Source organism: Coloeus monedula (assembly GCF_965178545.1).
Source record: "Coloeus monedula genome assembly, chromosome: 2".
NCBI classification, from domain to species: Eukaryota; Metazoa; Chordata; class Aves; order Passeriformes; family Corvidae; genus Coloeus; species Coloeus monedula.
The window spans coordinates 98,839,152-98,861,790 of NC_138782.1; the positions used below are offsets into that span (position 1 = coordinate 98,839,152).

A 22,639-nucleotide genomic window follows, 5' to 3' on the forward strand; every position below is an offset into this window, starting at 1 on the left:
TGCCCGGCCTCCCCGCTGCCCAGGGTAGGTGGATTAAGGGGGCAGACGAAAGAGAAAAAAAAACAAGATTAAACCTGACAGTGCTCCAGCAACCCCCCTCACACACACACGGCTACCGTGCCTCCACGTCGCCGTTCTTACCGCAGATACCGGCAGACATCGGCACCAGCCCTCCCCGGCAGCTCCCGACCCCGGCCCCGCTCCCGTCCCGCTGCCTCCCCGCTCACCTTTCGGCGGCGGCCGACGAGCCCCGCGCCGCTCCGGGGCAGCTCCAGCAGCGCAGCGACCCCGGCGCCTCGGCCTGGCAGCGGGAGCCGGCGGGGGAGGCCGGGAAGGCGGGTGGGAGCGGCGGTGCGATGCCAGGCGAGGCAAATGGCTGAAGCGCAGGGGCCGGGCTGGCGGAGGGGCCGGGCGGGCGCGGGGCCGCGCTCAGCCCCTTTGTTCGCCTGGCAGGCGGAGGGAGGAGCGGGCACGGACCTGTTGCTGCTGGCGGCGGCTCCCGGCGAGGGGCAGCGGCCGAGCCGGGAGAGCCGCGCGGTGCCCGCGCTGCCCCGCGGGGCTGAGGCGGGGCGGGCGGCGGAGCGGCCCCACCTGCCCGCGCTGAGGAGAAACTCCCCCCGTGCGGCGCCGGGCGGGGAGCGCCGGGTCCTGCCTCACCTCCGGGCGGGGCCGGGCAGCCGTGCCGGGGGTAAGCGGGGCGGCGGCGCCGCAGGCAGGGCCGGGGGCTGTGCCGCAGGAGCCGCAGCGCCCCGGCGGGAGCCCCGAGTGCCCGCGGCCCCGGCCCCGCCCGGCCGCCGGTCCCGGCCTCTCGCTGCGGGAGGTGGCGCGGAGGCTGCCCAGACGGAGCCCCTGGGTTATTCAGGTGTCTGCCGGCGGAGGAACAACGCCGTGGAGGCCAGGTGGTTTCTCTTGGGGTGCAGTTTGCACCAGGGTCCCATTTTCTCCTGCGCTTCAAAGCTGAGACTCTCGTCAGGATTCCCAGAATTAGACCCGCTCTTAGTTTCTTGAAAAACCCTTTACTTCATGTTATTTGTACTCTGGGTCTGCTCCCGACACAGGCAGTGGTACCTAACCCAGCTCAAGTGGCACCGCAGGGTGCAGTCTGATTTCTGCCAAGACAGCAGACGTGCCGCCCTATCCCGGTCTTTCTGACCCGTTCGTGGTGCTGGGGTATATCGTATTCTCTTTGTAACATACAGTTTTCCTATGATACTGGTGCCTCCAAACACTATTGATCTGCAGGTTTTCTCTTTTCCCCTCTCCACTGACTCCAGGGTCCTGTCAGACTGTTTCCTCTGCAGTGGCCAGTGAGTGGCTCTCAGCCTTGGGAGACACTCCTGGGCAGACTTGAAATGCTACTACCGTCTCCTGTCTCAAATTAACCTGACAATTAATTGCTTCTGTGCTGGCAGTGTGGCCACTGTAGCTGTATGTTCCTCCAGTGTCATGGTTGTGATGGCTAAGCATGGTTAGGTGTCTTCTCCTTCATTTTGTCCCATTGCTTCTACTTTTTGACATCAGTTGTGCTAAAAATCTCTTACGTGTTGAGTTAGCACTCAATAAACTGAAGTGGTTGCATGCATTTCTGGGTAACTGTGACCACTTGAAACCTTGGCTCCACTCGTGTTGTGCACTGACTTCAGAGCAGCCCTTAACCAGAAGCCTGGTTTTCAAGCAGAGGTCACGTCTCATCTCGAGTGAGAGAGGCCAGCACTCTTCTGGGTGCTACAAAATAGATAAGCAACGTTCATACAGTGTCATAGGGGTCTAAGAAGAGACAGTAACCACAACATGTGGCTTTAGCATAATTGCGAATGTGACACCGAACCCTGTTTTGGGTCCATTACAAGGTTAGAATGTAAGTTTTGTACGTGGTTTTATTCCTGGCTAGCTGAAAGAAATTTCCATGTGATACAGCAGGTCCATTAAACCCTGCCAGAAATAACTCGTCTCTCTGACATCAGGAATTAATATTCTTGCTGTTTCATGTTACTTTAAATACCATATAATTCAAGATGACACCAAAATTAGACAACTGATACAGCTATGGGAAATCATTTTTACTTTAAAAATCTCTGTTACTCTATTCCTCTGTGGAGTATTGCCTCTCCTTAAGGTGCCTGACTTCTATTCATACTGATGAGAGTTATGTGACCGTGGCAGCAGAGTAATATCTGGGATCATTTGAGATCATTCTGACTCATGCTTTCTGAATACATGACAATTTTAACCACTACTGGATTTTCTTAGCTCCTCTTCAGGTTTAACTGCCACATCACATTCCAGTATGAGTGTACACAGAGGTGTGTGAGTTATGGTTTCTGGAGACAATTTGAAAACCAGCAGTGGGTGGGAAGTAGCATATTGTGTTTTTATGGGCCATGTTTGCCCCTGTGGCTGGAGCCAGCAGAAGACCTATACAAAATCCAATCCCCATGGAGATCCTAGCCTGAGAACTCAAGTAGCCCTTGGCTGTTGCAGACTTTGTCCTCTGCCCTCATTGAACATTGCCAGAAGCAGATCAGGTAAAATGACCTCAATTCTGCTTTATGAAAGTTCAGCTTTGGGCAGCAATTCCCTAACTTTGTAACTCAGTCTACTTTTTTCCCACCAAGTTTCTTTACAGTTCCCCATGCCCCTTTGTCATTATACCCATTAGTGAAAACAAATATAAAGGAGTTGCTGACCTCTTAGCATAACTTTTGCAAAATACTGCTGCTCTATGGCCCATAGGCCAGGACACTTGCCATGGAGAATAAGGCTGCTCATCAATCAGCCTCACAGTTTCTGGTAGAACTGGATGTGATGAAAAAACTGGGACACTCATTGTAGGAATCATCTCAGTTTTAGTTGCTTGATTTCCCTACTTAACCTGAGTTCCTGCGGCTCCATTTATAATTAATATACAGGAAAAACCATGTCTGAAGGGCAATTTTTCTCACCTATCTTTGACATCTTAGGATGAGGTGAATCATCCTTTGGTATTTCTTATTTCTCTCCATTAGCTGTAAAGTCAGACTGGTACAGGCGTAGACAATTTTTTAATGCCTAAATTAAATGAGATGAATTATTGTCCCAGTGTAGAAAAGACCTTGTCCTAAAGAAATCAGGTATCACACAGTTTACATGATACATAATTTGGTGCCTGATATGTATTTCTGTAGCCCAGCCAATGTGACAAATATTCGGGGGAACTGATAGATTATTGTACTGCTACTGGCCATCAGGACTTGCGAAGATCCTGTGTTCTGCAAGGGGCAATTAGCCTGGGGCAACAACAGTAGTGTGCTGAGTAGAGGCAGGAAGGGAAGCATTTGCTGTGCTCTGTCCCAGAAACCTTAGGTGGCCCCTGCCCAGTCACAAACAGCAAACTCCCTTCTGGACATGCAGCCCATACTCTGTGTCTCTCACGTACCAGCAGTGGTGCTCAGGAATGAAAAGGGAATACAGTTTGGAACAAAAGAATTTTTATCAAGTGTTTCTCTGGTTAAAAAAAATTAAAAATCCAAATGAAGAAATAGTAGTGGGAAGGTTTTTTCATCTAACACACCTTTTCTGTTTAAGCCACATCAGGCAAAACAAACTATTCCTTCTAGAAGGCATGATCCTGTCATGTCGCCAGTGCAGAAATAGGCAATCGTGCTGAATGCCTTTCTCATGATAGGGTCACCAAGCAGCATCCTCATCCAGAGCACATCTCCTCAGAGCTTATCAGGGCCTTGCTCTTCCAGGGCAAGGTAATAATTTCTTTTCTTTCTCCCACTGGCTGCACCAGCAGCTGCATTGCTGCCATTCCCAGCTCGGAGGCTATCATGCAGGATTGGGCTATCCTGGTAGCTGGAGCAACTGTGCAGCTCCTCAGCCAAAATTAGCCAGTAGGTCACATAAAAAATTATCCATCCCAGTCTCAGGTGATTGATTCTTGGCAGAACTTCTCATTTAAGGAGGTTAGGAATAATTTAACCGAATAATTATTTCATCCAGATGAAATATTCACTCCACATCCTATGAAGCAAGAAGCTTTAAGCCTTCCCTAGATAAGAGCTCAGAGTGTAGCTCACAGCATATGTAGGCTAGCTTCTCTAAGTAAGCAAAGCAGAATCCTGCAGGTAGTGTACCCATGGCAGAATGGAGCTGCATATGGGGCCATACTCAATTAGTTACCCAGCTAATTAGGTGGGCTTTGCAGCCTTCGCTCGCTGAGTCCATCGCATTGTGGGCACAAGTCCAGCATACTAGGCAGGACTGGTATGTCTGCACAGACTTGCCACCAGTGTATTCGAACATGCAAAGCTGTTGGTAGGCTATTTTTCGTTTTCTGGGTTGGTTGTTTTGTTGGGATTTTTTTGTGATTTAGATTGGCACAAGGATGTATTGCAAAAAAAAAATGTTGCAGCATCAAAATTCTGGAGCAGATAATAGTTGAAATTGGCTGGTATTCCTTCTGTGAATAGATACTGGAGTACCAGATACACAGTCATAGTACCTGATGTCAGTGGTCTGTACAGTGCCCAGAGATCTGATTCATGGCTAGAAGCCAAGATGTAAAACCAAAACAAAACAAAGAGAAAAGAAAACCTGACTTCTTTTGCTCATCCTCTGTTTAACAGCTGAACACTCTGTGAATTTTCACATTTCACTGTGTGAAATGCTTCTTGGTGTTGTAATACAACAGCCTCAAGGATTGGTTTGATGCTATTGCTGGAACAGACAAAATACTTATTGTATTTCTGCTGAGCAAAGATGCCTAAAATAAGTCTTTTATATTTGGAATACAAACCCTATACCTGCTGTATACATGTATACATGCAACACATGATATATTGTATACATCTGATGCTGGGCCAAGCTGATCTGCTTGTGTGTATTACTTTTCACACATCCCTGTAATACACCCAGATAGCAGAATTGGAAGAAATGTGCTGGTTGCACCATGAGGGTTATCAGCTTGTAGCAGATAGAGCCTTGTAGCCGTAAGGAAAACAAATCATGAAGACTTCTTCAGTGTAGGGTTGCATATTCTGTGCACCAGAGACAAATCAATACTGGTTTTAATTTAAGAAAAAGCAAGCAGCATAAAAAAAAAAAAATACCTTATTACCACAAACTTTTGCCACCCAAAAGAGTGTTCTGAATAGGTGGAGCAGCTTTTAATGAGGTTGAAAGCATCTGATAAGGTTAACAGATGGGGAATACACAGCATTTACTTAGATGAACAATTGAGAAAATGTGCACATCATCCCCTAATTTGCTAAAAATAAAACCCAAAAGAATTTCGAAAAAAACCCCAAAAGCCTACCCTTGCTCTTTACATTGCTGACATTTTCCAGTCATTTCTTCCCAGCCGTAATCAGCCACAAATTATCCCATCACCTGTCTCATCTACATGTGTCTATGATTATGGCCTGTGAGCAAAATACCTCGTTATCTGTACATTTCTCCCCAAATGCCATATGAAATGTTATCATGTATCAGTGTAGGCTGTAACCAGCTTTGCTCACCTGAAAGGCAAGGAAAGGACTGACACATGGATCCCACCTGATACGGCCTCATGGTGTGTGTCTGTAACCTCTGAAGTGCTCTTGAGTTCAGCAGTGCAGATGCAGCTTAAGTTAACTGATGGTGTCATTTGCTTTTGATCAGGATTAAAAGCATCACAGGCTGCTCTGAGCAACACTGCAGAAGAGTGGTTGCTCTAACAAATCTTGGGGGTAATCCTCCTTATTACTGCAGGCAGTCTGTGCTACCCGACTCTACAGAAAGAAAAATCTCCTTAGAAGGGAACACTAAAAGGCATTTACTTAGTGTAGTCTGGCAGGCATGTTCTGCAGCTTGAAATGCACACAGAGCAAACCAGAAAAGCTCACAGGAAACAATTGAAACAATTTGATTTGGAAGGCATGAGTGAATGCAGTTTTTGTGCCGACATTAATGGTGATCCTGATGCTCAAGTTGAAACCCACAGAGTTTCTCTCCAATGTGGAATAAGAGAAAGGAAAAATGAAACTTCTGTAACTCTGTAGCTAAGTTTTTTGAATTTAAAACCATACTTGTTATCTGCATTTGGGCATTTAAGATACATAGGTTTCAGTGGAAATCAGGTATTCAGTGCTTTGAGAAAACTCTGCTGGAGGCTCAGCTGAATCTTTTGATGTCAAAATACTCCTGAAATTGTATTTCCAGTGAATTCGTGCAATGATTTCATCTCCCCCAAGGTGTGTCATTTTAATCCTAGGTGTTCTGGCTCATCTTGTAGGTTGGGGCACACACTAATGATAACTGTGATTATCACTGGAGTATAATAATAAGTACAACAGCAGAACTTGCAGTTCTGCTGTCAAGGCCTGTTTAGCTGGAGGAAAAAATCCCTTTGAACACCTTTGAAGGTCATGCTGTGAAAGACTAACTGCTTTATAGTGTGGTTTATGGAGCCTGGCCAAAGCACTTGAAGTACCTTTGGTCATATATCGGCATTGTTGCATTTCAAATGGAGTCACACAGTAAATCTTCATTTACTAGGAAATTTCAGATCCTTTCATCTGAAGCAGTTCCAGTATTGCTTTGTTGACTCTTTTGTTTTAGGAGGAAAAGAGTGTTTCTGGCAGTTTGGTAGCTGGGCATGTCTTGAAAGAAAAAGCTATTAATTAAATAAGTACAATTACACGGCAGCAGCAACTAATTCTGAAAGATCTCGAGCTAGATTTCTCAAGTTGAATAGCAGATAGATGTGGCAGTGTACATGCTGCACTTGTGGGGAAGCAGAACATAGATTCTACATACAGCTATAAAGCCCCTAAGTCTTAAAAGGCATAGGAAGCAGACCAGAATTTTGAGCTGTGGTGTGGTGCAAGCAGCTGATGAACTACCCCAGATTAACAGGGGCACTCTTCATACCAACTTGGTACCTGTACGGTATGTGTCAAGTCTATGCTAGTAGGTATTTCTATCTCCTAACTAGTCTCAAGTTCCAGACTGCTAGGCAACCTTCCCACAGAAAGAACGTTGTATGGATACATGCAAAGCTGTGTCAGTATTGGGAAACTAGAGGCAGAAAGCCTATTCTGCAAACAGCACCACACAATTTACTTCCACGTAGATAATCAGTCCCTAAAATACAGCAGGTAAGTGGCTTTGCCAATGCTGTCTGATGGGAGCAGCCCAGGCCAGGCTCAACCCCAGCCAGCCAACTACTACCTGTGATCACAGCTCAGTGCTCCAGTTGTTGTCCTAGTCCTGGCCAGTTTCCTCACACAGACATTTTCCATCACTATGTGTACAGGACGCCTGCAAGGAGAAGACTGTTTAAAGGACTAATCATGGGCTTCAAGAGCAGCAATGGCTTTAATCTGTGTGCTTTTACAGACTCATCATATAGCTTCAAGTCAGGCAAATGCTTTTAATCTTATTTTCTTCCTAGCTACAGATATTAATCTGCCTTCTTAACAGGACTATTATTATGTGAAGTATTATTACTAGAAAGCTATGTAAAGTAATCTAAAAATACTGTTATCAGCTCCATGGTATCACTCATTGCAATACAGACTAACTCATACAGAACCCTCCATTACAGCTGCACCTTTCAAATGACTGATATTTCTCACCTCCAAATGCATTTTGCAAAAACCAATTTGTCTATATGCATTTAGAAAATCAAACAGGACAGAAGAGAGAGGAACAGTGAAGTTTAAGCACTGAACCACAGTTCAGGAAACCCTTCCCAATATTCAGGCCTCTCTCAAAGAGGCAGTAAGCAATTTTAGCCCTCAGATTGCCATCATAAATAATGAACTGTAAATTCCCATTGGGACAGAATCTGTCTCCAGGGGTGTGCAGGTATCCTGCACCCGTATGATTTGATGTTTTTCAGAACCATGGATTAAAGAGATGTGGTATAAAGCCAGGAGCAAAAAGGCAGACTTTCCTAGCAACCAAAGAATTCTCAGTAACTCTTCTTGTTTGTTTATACTAGCACAGGTACAATCGAAAAGGCTATTGCCGAGTCTGATAAATACAAGTCTCTGTATTTAAACACAATCATGGGATTATGTATATATCCTTTAGGGCAGATTAGTTAGAAAGAATTGCCTGTTAGCAACTGAAAATTAATTTCCTCTCTTAAAGCCTTTGCTCTGCAATACTCATTTTCAAAATTAATGCTTCTCATTTGTATGCAGCATGCATGCTGCCCAAGTGCTGATGCATACTCCACATAGACAGCATAGTAGAAATTTTACTGCCTAGACACTATTGGGGTCCATTGATACAGTAATCAAACCTTATAATAAATGACTGCATAATTTTCAGAAACTGCATTTGCTGGTGTTTAAATTGTAGAAATATAAAACTAAAAAAATATTAATCATTGTAATCCTAGCAACATATCCTATTTTCTCTTTCATGAATCCATTAATATATATATTATTCATTAATACATGACCCAAATTCTAGCCTTCTAGTTAAAATGACAGCCCGAGATGTTCTTCTGAAGTTAATTTTTATCATATTTTTTATTAAACATTTTTCTCAATTTATACTTTGAACATAAATACACAAGTTTTATGGCTCATGTTACAAAAGACACTACTATGTGTTAGAAAACATATATAGAATATCTTGTAGTGGTTACATTTGCTCCCCTTTTTTCCTATTATTTTCATAGCTTCTATTAATCTAGAAAAGCAGTATCAGAAAGCAAAATCCAACCTCCTAGCAGCACAGTCTACAACAGCTATAAGGACTACATGCCAGCTCTAAGAGAAACTTTGGTTCCTGCCTGTTTTCATAGTAAGGTAATACCAGTAAGTTGCATGTCAGAAAGAAACATCACACCTTGTGCTTAGTTACTAAAATCTAGTTCATGACAATATGTATCTTTAAAGTCAGACATACAGCTTCTCTTTTGCTTTACAGCTTAGTAAGATAAAGATAGTTATTTTCAAAATAGAAGAATTTAATGAGGAACCCATTCTGTTCTTACAGAAATCACTGGAAAAAGGCCAATGTACTTTCAGAAGAGCAGATTTGTACTTTGTTTCTACTGTTTTATTGACAGAACTGAAGAAAATCACATTTCAGCTGAAAGACAGGATAAATGTCTCTTTACAACTCTCATGAATTACTGCTAGTGGATCCTGTAATAACACCATGCATGGATTTCCAGTTGAGTGTGTGGTAGACTCTGCTTTCTGCTCCTAGTGATCAGGATCCATGAGGGAGTAGATGCCATTCTCCAGACCTGAAGGCAGGGATGTGGAATACCATGCCCAAGGAGCATGCAAAATAAAACCTATGGTCTTTTTGCTGCAGTGTAGCAAAGGGATACTAGATTATATATGCTTTATACACAGAAGAATCTTTTAACTTGTTTTTCAATATACATACATTAAACTGTACAATGTAGTACTTCCACACAGTGGGCAAAGAGCAGTTCCCAGGGCCATAGCTATGGAAGAGTATAGAAAATGAAACCGGCCTTGATCTCTCAAGCCAGGGGAGCCTAGGCAGTAGGTCGGAGAAGAAAAAAAGTTCGGGAAAATGTTGCCAGCTGCCTGGCTTAGAGGCACTCTGCTTTTTTTTCTTTTTTTTTTTTCCTACCAGGACTCAAGCCAACACTAAGCCTATGCCAACACTGACAATACCCAATTGAAGTTGCAAGACACACAGCAAAAGACATGGAATAAAAGCAAAAAACAGTAATGAAGATCCTAAGCCTACAATCCCATCTATAACAAGTATCCTTTGTGATTCATTGAAATCCATGCTATTATGGCTCAAGTATCTTGTTCTAATCAGGAATGTAGGATGTGGACAAAGCCTCTGGAATCAGGATGCATACCTGATTTTGAAATGCCTATTTTGGTGCCACTTAGCAGGCAAAGACTGCCTTCACCAGCATTCCCTCTGTCCCACTCACTTGGTGTCAGGCATCAGGGACTTTAGTCCAGTGCTCTGTCAAACTTGCTCAGTCAGCCTACACACTGATTTTGGGGCCACCTTGATAGAGGTCTGCTTTTTAAAGCAGACAAGACTGAAAATTTAAGACACACACAAATCTGCTGCAAAATTAAGAAAATAAATTTCAGCAACATTTTAAAAACCCCAACCCTACTGCTATATCCAACAAAATACCTCAGTCTCTAGCACTGTTTGCCTTGAAATGGCACATGCTGGCAAACACTGCCATTATGGTTGATAGTGATTTAAACCAGGCAGATTGAAACAAAACATGGTGGAATCAAGGCTTTGAATTAGAAGTAGCAGAAACAATTTCAGAGCAAATCACCCTTTTACTGGGATAATAATGGTACCAAAGTAGCCAGAAGTTTTATTTGATTCTAGTCAATGCATACATCTGACAAACATTCTATCTACTTCAGATATACTTAACTGGCATTTTACTGAACTAACAGACAGTATTAGTTACTGAAACTTAATTATACTAATTTCTCTGTATTTCAGTCTACTGACAAGGGAAAAGAATTTTCCCAGCGACTCAATTCAAGTTACCTGTAGTAAACAGATTTTGACTGAGGGATGTGTCTCATCACCATTTCTGGCAATGTCTTTATGAGCTGAAGCTTTTGTCTTATATTTCACATGTGCAGAGATTAGTGCAGCAGGCAATTTCAGTAGGAATCCCAAATTCAAAGTTTCCTTTGGAAATACATCAATTCATGAATAAAACATTTATTAGGTCCCTACTTAGAATTCATCCCTCTAACAGTACTAAAGTGACAACTTGCCCATCTGAGGGACTGAAGCTCTGCACCCCACTTTCCCAACACCCATTTACAGACTGTGCTTTGCTGAAACTGGGTGAAAAGAGGTGCCCGCCATATCTCTGATGTTGCACTGTGACATTATTTGATAGATGCTTGTCTGGGGACACAGCACAACTCAGCTGACCTCTAGTGATTACCTGCACTTTCTATAGATATTCCTATCTTAGTATGTATCTTCCCAATTAATGACTTATTAATAACTTCATTATTAATTTACTGGATGTGCATGCCTCCTTAAAAATGTTACAGTCCATGTTTAGCTTTGATATTGATTTGCAGAGGGAGGATGTGTTAGCAGCACTGTAATACACAGCTGTCCTGTATCTGTATTTTCTATTTGCCTGAAGCCATCACATCCTTGCAACTTTCTCTGTAACAAAAACAAGTCACAGACACATTGTACCTACCAAGAAAATTTGCACTTTTGTACTGCTTTTTGTACTGCAACATTTCTAATAACACTGAGCATTAGAAACTAGTAGTTAAAAAAAATCTATGTTCTATGTTGAAATAAACAAATACTGATTAATTAATATAGCCAGTTTTCTTCTAGTCCAACTCTGGTTTGTGGAACGAAGCTTTAAACTATTATAGTTCTTGCCAAATTAATATTAGCTTGCATTAGCTACTTATTATTTATTATTTAAAAATATTTCCTAATTTGTTAAAACCTACTGTTCCATGCAATATGTCACTTTGGAAAAAGTAGGAACAACTGATTTAAGTAAACAGAAACCAGCATGAGACATGGAATGTCTTCCCTGCCTTCCCTAAGTGCTATAGAACATAATTATGATATTTATAAATGTGAGTATAAATAAGGTAAGAGATTCTAAAACCATTTAAAAGTCCCTAGCAGTTCCTTTTTTTCTAAAAATCAAAGACAGCACCAATAGCTAAACATTTTCCAATACTCCAACACTGCAGAATGTTCTAAGTATGTGAAGACTTGCACCCTTAATCCTGTGATCCAAGCCTACTGAAATAGCTCCCAGGTGTGTAACGTCTATCCGCTTGGGTCCTAAGCTGGTATTAGCCACAAAAGGATATCACACTTTTTTAATAGCAAAAACAATCTTAGATTTAGTTCAGTTAGATATTTAACAGTGGGATTTGCCAGACCATTACTGAAGACACTAGTTCATCTTGTCGCTGCTGCTTGGTCTTCTTGTTTACTCTTCTGTGTCCTTGGCCACCAGAAATTACTAATACTGAACTTGCTTTCATTTTCTTAGATTTCTGTCTTTTACTTTTAAATGAGATATTTTGATCCTTCAAAAGCTCATAAATGTTACTGTCCTCTGGTCTGTGTTCTAGGGAACTTGATCCATGAGACAAAGTAAGGGATCCAGAAGATGATGACAGGTCACTTCTTTGTGCAATGGACCCTACTGAATCCCCCAGCCAAACTGCAGTGTCCTGGGTGTTACTAAGGGAAGAGCCTGGTCTTTCACTGTGCAGAATGTTCTTTTGGTCATCGTCCTTAGGTTCTGAGCCAGGAGGGAGGCTGTTCCTCAATTTGTTTCTGTTCTTCTTGTTTATAGATGTAGCTGTTACAAGAAACTTGACTGGGCTATTGTGTGCATGGTATGACACCATTCCTCTTCCTGGAGCCAAAAGAAAAGACACAATTAAAGAACATTACTTCTCAGACCACAGTGTTCTACCATAATTAGTTCATGAAATTTGCTCAGAATAGCGTAACTCTTAAAGCCCTATTACATGCATCCAGTCTTTCGCTTTGTGTGTACACTGTTTACAGAAAAAAAATAAGTACAAAAATAATGTTCTACCACAAGTGTTTTAGGACTGTACTAATAAATCAGCTGAAACATGGCATATGAATTTTAGTTGATGTACTTTTGTGTTCTGTTCTCACTACAGCATGAGCACGGAAATACTGCTGGCTTTTTGGCTGGCATTGACACAAACATAAGACTGAGTTTTCTCCAGTAATCCCCACATATTTTGTGAACCCCAAATCAATCCTGTTCTACTTCTGTACCTCTCCAGAGTAGCATAAGAACATTTTTTTCATTGCAACAGACCCATACACACTATACAACAGGAACTAAAACTCATCCTTCTGGTTGTCTAGTTACTGTGACAGATTGATAAAGAATTGACAGAACAATCTTTTTTTTTTTTTTTTTAAGTATTTAATTACTGGTATATTGGTGGTACAAGGAAGATTTACACTGTGCAAATCATCAGAATGTATGAAAAACAAATTGCCCATGGCCAAATTGAGAAGCTGTAACAGTATCAGTAGATTTGCCCTTTACAAGCAAAAATGAGAAAGAAAAAAATATTGAATTCTACAAAGTAAGCTACAATATGAAAAAGAGCTAGGCTAGCAAGGGGAAAAGCCCAGAAACCTTATAAATCCATCCCTAACTCCCTAATGCATTCCACATTTTAAGAAAACACATTTTGCTTTTACAGATAGTACAATCATATAAAGATGAATTATCACTATTTGAAACATAATGGGGAAAAGCCACAGTTTTTGAGTTCAAAATAGAGTTATCAAAGACTATAAAAACAGATCTCTAAATGTAATGTTGCTAGATCTGTGAAATCTGACAAATCTTGATCACAGATAAATGCAAGAATATATGACAAACCACAATAATTAAAACAGAAAATGGAAGAGAGATTTTCTGATTCTGCAACTATGCATATTCTTGTATTGCATTTATTTTCACCTAAGATAGGTTCCAGATTTTTACAAAGCGTTTATCCTGTGTCATACCAGATTATTGCTGCGTATTTTGCTGAACACAGAGGATTTCATTTTCATTTTGCAAAGTTACATAATCTTTTTTCCCCCCTGGAGGAAGCTGCAAACAGCTTGCCTCATAAAATCTGCCAGCTTCCCTCTGCAACACAGAAGCTTGAGCAGAATTCTGAATCCAAAACATTGGGGGAAAGTCCCTATTAAACACACTTTTAAAACTTTGCTTCTGCTAGTAGTTTAAACATTTGTAAAGTGATACAGCAGCATTCGTGTGTTCATATTTCAAATGGGGTAATATGAAAGTAACTCAATAAATACATCTCTCCAGAATGCAAACACCTTGATCACTGATCAAAAAATTGAATATATACTCTCATATATTCTAAGTCTCCAGTTTGGGGGAAAAGGGAACAAAACCAGTTTATTCAATAACCAATTAGACAGCATGCTAGTTTTCAGTATCTGTGTCTCTAATACATCTATTTTCCCCAAATCTAGAAAGAAGACTGCATTCTCTTCTCATGCCCATATATTTGGCTGTACTCCAACAGGATTAATGTCTATCTCTTAAAGAAAAATAGTTGTCCCCTTTCAAACAACTGAGACAAAACTAGACAAGTATCTGGATAATACTGTAAAGCTTGGAAAGAACAACAAGTATAATTTCATCACACAGCTCTAGCTTTTATCTAAGCAATACATATATAATTTGGCAGGTTCACTTAAGTTACTGGCAGAAGAGAACTGACATCTTCAGTACTCGATCCATTTGAGAAATTTCACTCACCAGTTACTTTGGGAATCCCCTGCAAGCGTGGCACCGGTAACGCTACTATTATGCCCAGGTTTGTTCCAACCAGCAATAAACCATGGCACACCAGGAGGCTGGTCACAGAGACACGCTGCTGCCCTGTGGAGTTCAACAAGTGCTCTGTTACTGTTGAGTGATGACCTTTGCCTACATCAAAGTAACTTCAGGCAAACACAATCAGCTGTACCATCTCAATTCAGCAAAGGCAAATATTTTCCTGGATTATGGTATTACATTTTACATACATAGCAATTCAAATACTATTGAACTTCTGAAACATTCTGCCCTAAATCTCTAAACCACAGCATCTAAAGGTAGACACAGACTGTCTCTACAAACATGCTTTTAAGAACACGCTATGTTTGTATCTTCCCAACAATAAAACTGAAAGGCATTTCACTTCACAATACTCAGTTACACACTATAGTCAAGACTCAAGCCTGTTCACGATTACTTTTTTCTCCAAGTTTTTAATCTGTGAAACTCTATCAGAAGTGCTGTGTCCACTTTGTGTGTTTGGGTCCCCGCATACAACAATGGCATTGGCATATTGGAAGAAGTCCAGTGGAAAGCAACCAAGATGATCAGGAGACTGGAAACATTACAGGAAATGCTGTCTGCACCTACCTGATGGAAGGATGCACAGAATACAGTCAGACTCTATTGAATACATGTGCACAGCAATATGGTAAGCCACAACAAATCAAATTTAGAGCATGTGAAAATTGTATTCTACGTAGGGAAAAGCTGCTTCACCATAAAGGTGGTCAAAAACTGCAATGGGTTGCTCAGAGAGCTTGTGGAATCTCCATCCTATGCAAAAATAGTAAAAATTTGGCTGGACAAGACTTTGAACAAGGTCTAATCAGGCCTTCTTCACGAAGGTTGAACAAGACAGCCCCCAGAGTAACTTCTGATCAAAATTACTCTGTGATTCTATGATTTTCTACAACATTGTTTGCAGGATTGATATTTTTCTAATGAAAACAAAGTCATTTTTACTTGCAATGCTTACTAAAACTATGTTTGATTCAGTTTAGATGGATTTTCAAAATGGCCTTGACAAGTTTCAGGAACGGAAACTATGATCTGCACAAACTTTTTCCCAAGTTTATGGGGAGGAGCATTTAAACTCTGCTTGAAGCTCTAAGAGTTTCAGGTTCAAAACATACACATTCTTGGATTTATTATTAACTCTACATGTAAGAGAGTGGTCATTCCATCTTCATCATAGCTCTCAAGTTGTGAATCACTTCATCAGTAGGTTGAGAATTTGGATTCCACATTTGATTTAACTTGGGTGAACCCTCATAGTCTACACTTGGAGTAGGATCTTAATTATGGTATTTCACAAAGGAATGCATTTTCTGTCTTGTCCCTTGAAGCTGAGATAATTTACATCCAAGAATATATGAATTACAGACTCACTGGGAAAGCAGGGAAGGAGCAGCTTGACTGTAGCCCAAAGCACTTGACTGGAAAACAGGAAGCAGACCACAGTCCAAGTCTTTCCACACAGAACTTCATAAAACCAAAATATTAACCCAGCAATGGTGTGTTTTAAGAAGCCCATATAGGCTCAGATCTGAAATCCAGGTGCTGTCTACCTAAAAGCACATCCTAAAACACCCTAAAGGCAAAATGATCAGATTATCCTTGGCAGGTGTAACAAGGACAAGTAAGTTTAAAAGGCTACATCTACCCGTGCCGACCTTTAGAGACTCCTCAGTTGATTTCCATGAACTATAGGTGTTTATGCTGGTAGGATGCATCATCCCTTCTAAGCTAAATAAGCAAGGATGCTCTATGTTGTACACAAATTACAAATCCTTTGAAGTGTGGTGTTTCCCTTTTTGATGGGTTTTTTGTTTAGTTGGGTTTTGGTCTTAGGGTTTTTTGGTTTTGTTTTGGCTTTCTTGAGATATTAATGGGATTAATTTAGTTTCCAAAACAAAGCACACAAAGGCACTCCTTCAGCACAAAAGTTTTAACAGTAATGTCCAAATACCTCTGTGTTCTGGAGTTTTCAAAAATCAGTATTTGAATTCTGTGATTTAGAACTCAGGCTTACTCAAGTTATATGTGACATGTGAGTCCTCTCCTACCACCTGTGCCACAGCAAGTGCAAGCTAATTACAGGTTAGCTTAACTTAGAGCTTGTTTTACAAACTACACAAATACTTGAGTACAATTTTTTAACTTTTAACAATTATCAAAGCCTCCAAGTACACAGCTGCCTCTCAACCCCCTGCAGAAGCAAGATGCTCCCATTTTTAAACAACTGATCTTTAATGCTTTTTAAAGCATTTAAAAGATAACATTATATTCATATTTCATACTTCAAAACTGAAGCAACTTTTAGACAGGAATTTTTACCTGGGAAAACTGGCAAATATGCATTACTGTTTCCACAGGCAAAACCACCAAATTATCAGCCAGCAACTTGGAATCTTAAACACTGAGCACAGCCTAAAGCATGAAACAGCTATAGCAAGGTCAAAATAGAAATTGCCTGCCGTGAAATCTTGGAAAAGCAGGAAACATCTCCATCTGAGAAGACACTTTGAAATAATGTGAAACAATTAAAATATAGATAGATAGATAGATTTTAAAAATTTAGCATTTTAAAATATTAATTTATCTGCTAGCCAAGGTTTGAAATCATACTTATCTTTGTTATTTTCTGAATTTTTGTTTTGATTTATTTCAAATTCAGAGAAAAATAGTCAATCCAGTTCTCCAGAAGGTATTTTGCAGTAAACAGAGAAATTAACAAGTTAAAAAGGGAAAATGATAAACATATATGCCAAAACCAATAAAATACTCATCTTTAAATAACAACTTTTAGATCACACTGTCCCATTGAAGAAAAAACTGTTAAAACCTGTAAAATAATCTGACCAAGATCTTGACTTTACAAGAACTGAAGCCAATATTTAAGCTTATACATGGACAAATGGTTTTACTGTGTATGGTCTGCTCTGCATTCACCCTTCTCAGGTCTCCATTACAACCACCACCAGAGCTGGATAAATCCTTATAGATCTGAATTCAACCCCAAACAGGTGCAAGGACATTACTGCATATCCTCTAACAAGGCCATGCTGCTCTTACAATGTAAAAAACCAGCCCACAGTACAGATCTGCTGGGCTGACCTAACATTTTCTCATCTTTTTTATCATTTCCCAGCAGTAGGATCATAAAGCAACTGCATTTCATGGTCTGGCACCTGGAGGGGTGGGAAAAAAGCAAGCTGGAAACCCTCATAGCAGAGTTTGTTTTCCATACAGAGGAAATGATACTTTTTTTCTCTTTGCTTTTATCATCTGTTTCCAGGAAACACACATGCCATTAGAGGATATATGGATATAAACAGAATATAGCAACTTAAGCAGAAATCATCTCTCTGTTAAAAAGGTAACCTGTCATCACCTATATAAGCATGAAGTATCAAGGTCACAGTAATCATAGTAACTTCTTTAAAAGGGCAAATTCTTTTAGAGCTGAGAGAAAAAACATGTTTAAGGATGTTCTTTAATATAATACTGACTGTGACTATGAAAAAACAAATGGTCTGTTCATGTACAGTATGATATTTTTTGGTGTGAGATGTGATAAAGGCTGGTGAAAAACTGCTTTTGTTGAACCTTCAACTACAGATCACAAACATTCAAGCATAAACTTGCTCTACAAATGAAGTATGTTGCACTAGTGAAATGTGTGTATTTGTCTTCAAATGTTAATAGATTTCTCTGCTGCTCAGTATGCCCTCTGTTAAGATAACAGAGCTGTGCTTGGGCTCCTTAAAAGCAATCCAGCTGTACTGTGAATCCACAGTGAACTAGAAAGAGAAATAAATAGCTAGCTGGACCTATAACAATAATGATATTCTCCCTCTCAACCATTCTCTTCCTTTCTCACATGGCATTTGGTCTTTTGTTACAGAACACAATCTTGTTATACATTATTAAGAAATATTTCTGATGATATATGAAATAAAGGTAGTACAGACCAGTCTAGACTAAATGCCTATCCCACAGTCACCTCTGTGACCCTGGTTTAATTTCCAGTCCTGCATTCCTAAACACAAACTTTCCGTAACTCCAGAAAGTGAGAGCCCTCCCAGCTCCAATACTCATTAGTGGACTGCCACAGATTTAAAATTACCTCCAGCAGATAAAAGAATCTGCCAGACACAGTCTGCTTTTTGTGTTACTAAACTTCACCAAATCGTAAGGACAATCACTTTCTGTGCCATTTCACTCCCCTGTGATTCTGTCCTGCCCACTGTGCTGCAGGGCTGTCTTCTCCAAAGCACAGGAGGCACATCCTTTACAAGACAGAGAGCAGTGATATTTAAAACCATCTTCTCCTAAGGACAGAACTGGGGAAATTTAATGCTATGAGAATTTATTATTAAGGTTAGGAGACCCTCCTACTGCGCTTAGTTACTATAGCTATCTTTCAAGTACAATACTGTAACTCACAGTAAACATTCCTGACAGTGACAGTAAGTTTTTCTTTTACTTGTACTGTATAACTACAAAAAAGATTCATTACCTTAAAGAAGCAACATTCCTCTTATTTACATTACTTTAAGTAAAGACAGAGATGACATCTCTAGTTAGCCTATCAGGTCGGTATTATATAATGTTACTATTGAAATCCTGGGAAAAGAAGTCCAGCTTCTCCAAAGTTATACAGAGATCTTGCCTTTTTAATCTCTCTTCTTAAGACTCTTAGCAGTATTTTTACACCAATTTCTTCTCTCATTTCAATACCACTTGAATTTTTTATTTATCTGTTATTTTTACATATTAAGGAACTTCTGTTGAATTTCAGAAAACTAACAGAGCTTTTTCCTTTAAAATTAAATGTCATAAAAATCTCCCAAGAAAGCAAATACATATATTGTAAATACACAGCAATTTCACTGTGTTGTAATTCAGTTTCACTTTGTTGGTTTTTTATCCTTTTTTATCTCAGTATATACTATACAGAACTTGATTTATTCTTTATCTCCTTTCAGTTCCAAAACTGCTGCTTTTGTTCTTACCGCTGCTTTATTATGTAAACCTCCTACTACTCTTTTAGGTTTTGTTGTTGCAGCATTTTTGAGATCATATAATCAGGCCTGAGAGCTGCTGCTAAATAATTGAAATTCATTTCATTTTTAGAAAGGAGTCTCCCTTTGAACATTTGCTGTAATAATGTCCTACTCCCGAAATAAACTTCCATTTCCATTCACTGGTGTGCTTTCTGTGAAGACATTGAGAAAAATAAAAAAAAACCAAAAAGGAACTAAAATGGGTAAGGATGACACCAAGGAGCTATAATTAGCTAGAACTCTTTTACAAAAATAATGGTATGGTATGTTAGATCAGCAGTTTTATTGCCATGGCAATGAACACAAAGCTAAATTCTGAAGATTTTTATATGCAGAAAATATGTAAAAGGGAGGTCCTACTTCCCTTTTTTCCCCCTGCTATGAACAGCTGAACATACTAAAGTTAATCTTTTTACAACTGATCTTGACTTCTTTGCATAATTGTGATGAATTCAATCAAATAATCTATTTAAGGGCAGGTGATTTGCTGTTGTTCAGTGCTGGAGCTACGGTCAAACCCCACAAGTAAAAAACACCCTGTCTAGAACATGACAAACAGACACAATTTATAATAGAGTTTCATTGCAAAGCTAATGTCATCAGAAAGAAAACATGGTAAGAAGACAGAGACTGAAGAAGTGAAACATTTTTGATGTAAGATTTATATCTAACTCCTGTGAGAATATAATATAAATATAATCTCTGTGTGGGAAGAACTGGCTTCTGCTAGATAAACTAAGCAATAAAGCTGGCATACACATTGCCCATAAAAACTGCAGAAGCTTGGTCTATTGCAGTCTACAGATAGGGAGAGACAGAAGGAATGGTTGTCCACTCATGGATATCTCATGCTCAGCCATGCCAGTACCACTTTTCTCCTCTCTCCTCCCAGCACTGCCACAGCTCCCACCTGATGTGCTTGCTGATGCTGAGGTCCTTGTCACTCACTCACTAAACTGATACAAGCCATTGCAACTGCCTGTGGAACAGCTTCTGTCTTAAAACACGTTAAGAGCTGTAAAACTTTCTCCTAACAACCACGTTTCATTTAAGACTAACCATTTAATTCAAAAAATTACAGCTCCAGTCAGCAAAACACTAAACACACTTTGAAATGGCAGCATGTGAGTGGTTCAGCTGAGTTCCCTGGGTCTCCTGAAGAAATTAAGCAAATGGTTTTTTGGTCCCGATCTTAGGCAAAATGATTCCATCATGCACATGATTCTAAGGTTCCAGAAGCAAATGCTAATCTCTGCAAACTAAACACATTTTCATGACAGATTACATTGTCCAACTGTTTCACAGTCACACAAAAAATATGACCAAACAGAAGAATCCACCTGCTTATCTATCGAATTACATTGATAATCTCTAAGGAGAAGAGCTGTTACTCAACCAGCTCACTACACACATTGATTGCCTGGGCAGGAGATGAACTATGACTTACTAAAGCAAATAGCCAGGAGACATCAGACCCAAAGTCTGAGATGAACCTTCTGATTCTGGCCTAATCTACAGCACTGGAGAACAAGAGTGATAAAACAAAAATGTTACCATAGGATGCAATTCAGCTACCTGGCAACATATTGTGAACAGGTGTGGCAATGTTAACATCCTGGAGGTGTTTCAGTGTCTCCGTGTGGAACAGTCGAAGAGTAGATCCAGATGTGAAGGCAATCCAGACTCCCACTCCAGCCACAGCCATGTGAGAGATTACCATCCCTTCCTCTTGATGGGCTTCAAAATGGTTCTGCAAGAAAAACAAGGGCTCTATAGGGAGATGCAAGTCAAGGATATCACTCAACCTTTCTTACCAGCTTTTCAGTGTAGGCAGTGTATCTTCATCCTCTTTGACAAGGACAAAACTTTCTGTGCTTCTCTCAGGATATGTTCTGATAGCTGCATATGATGTGTTAATTTCCCAGGGACTTTTTCTGGAAATATATCATCATTAGTATGGAAGGATTCTCAGTTCTTGAGCCAAAGTTCCACCTAATGACAGAGTAACTCAGATTTTCTGTTTTTTAAAAATATTGCATGATAGAGGCTGGAAAGCTCACAACAACTCAGACTTAAAAGGATTTTGTATTTCCTTATTGATGCTCCTTTGGGAAAACTACCACAGCTGTACTTTTATCTACAGCAGAACTTCTCTTTCAACAATAAAAAACACTTTTCTTTTGTTCTGCCATGGGGTCTTTTCATAACAAGAATAACAGACTGCAATAAAAAGTCATATTTAGAAAGTAGAGTGTTTAAGAATATAAATACACAATTATTTGCTCAGTTACACACATAACAATGTGAGCCTTAATACTGTGGCTTGGTTTTTGATGCTTCTGAATTTCACAAGTATTAGCTATTTTATTTTCCTGCCTTTCAAAGAATTGATGCTTCTCATTATAAGCCTCTTTCTATAGGTAAGTAACACAACACTTTGAAGATAGACCTTTTTCCTTCATCTCATGCCTTCACAGTTACAACCCGGCTCCAGGAAGGCAGAAACCTCTCTACATGTCTCTATTAACATGAGAGATAAAGCTGTAGTAAAGTTTCTTAATCATTAACAAGAAAGAGGGATTTTTCTTTTTCCCCCAGTTTTCTCTTGTAAGAGGACTGTCTCTGAAATTGAACACTGCCTTTTATTGTTATGCCAGTCTGCTAAACATAAAACTCACTTAGCTAAATAAATGACAAACTGTTCCTTGGATAAAAATCTCTCTCTGAGGGGTATGGAAGTAATGAGTGCTCTACTATTCACTTAACATATTATATACTCTTTATTATATTTGCAGAAAATACTCTAAAGTACCTCCTTCTTGCTTGTGAAATACACTTAAATTTTCCAGGCATTACAATTAAGAGTTACATTTTGGTATTTTTTTCATTAAAATCTAAATATAATAGGGTTATAGATATATTGTCCAAATTTTCCATCAAATTCAGCTAACAGGCTAAGATCAGAGACAAAGAATAAAACTTTAGGACTTCCACAAAGCATAACATTTGGTATTATTATTAGTAAGCACATAATATTATTTTCATACTTCATTACTGCATAAATTATTATTTTCAGTGAGAAATCTGCTGTTTAAAGAGAATGGGAATTATCTTTTGTGTTTTTCATTTGTTAACACTATTCTTCAAGTGTTCAGTTTTTAGTAAATGAACAGAGAAATTTCTCTTCAGCTGTTAGGCA

At 39.8% G+C, this 22,639-nt stretch overlaps 1 protein-coding gene across 4 annotated transcripts in view; it reads right to left on the bottom strand.

Annotated features, from left to right (window-relative positions):
- Nucleotides 1–11,608: 11,608 nt before the first annotated feature.
- Nucleotides 11,609–22,639, bottom strand: part of ARHGEF10 (Rho guanine nucleotide exchange factor 10) — a 109,042-nt gene continuing 98,011 nt past the window's right edge. For all 4 annotated transcript variants that reach the window (XM_082302621.1, XM_082302620.1, XM_082302618.1 and 1 more), the window contains 3 exons: nucleotides 21,016–21,190; nucleotides 14,309–14,431; nucleotides 11,609–12,388 (listed from right to left, as the gene is read on the bottom strand). In XM_082302621.1, the coding sequence (XP_082158747.1) occupies nucleotides 11,874–12,388; nucleotides 14,309–14,431; nucleotides 21,016–21,190 (813 nt within the window). In that variant the 3' untranslated portion in view covers nucleotides 11,609–11,873. The remainder of the gene's footprint in view (nucleotides 12,389–14,308; nucleotides 14,432–21,015; nucleotides 21,191–22,639) is intronic.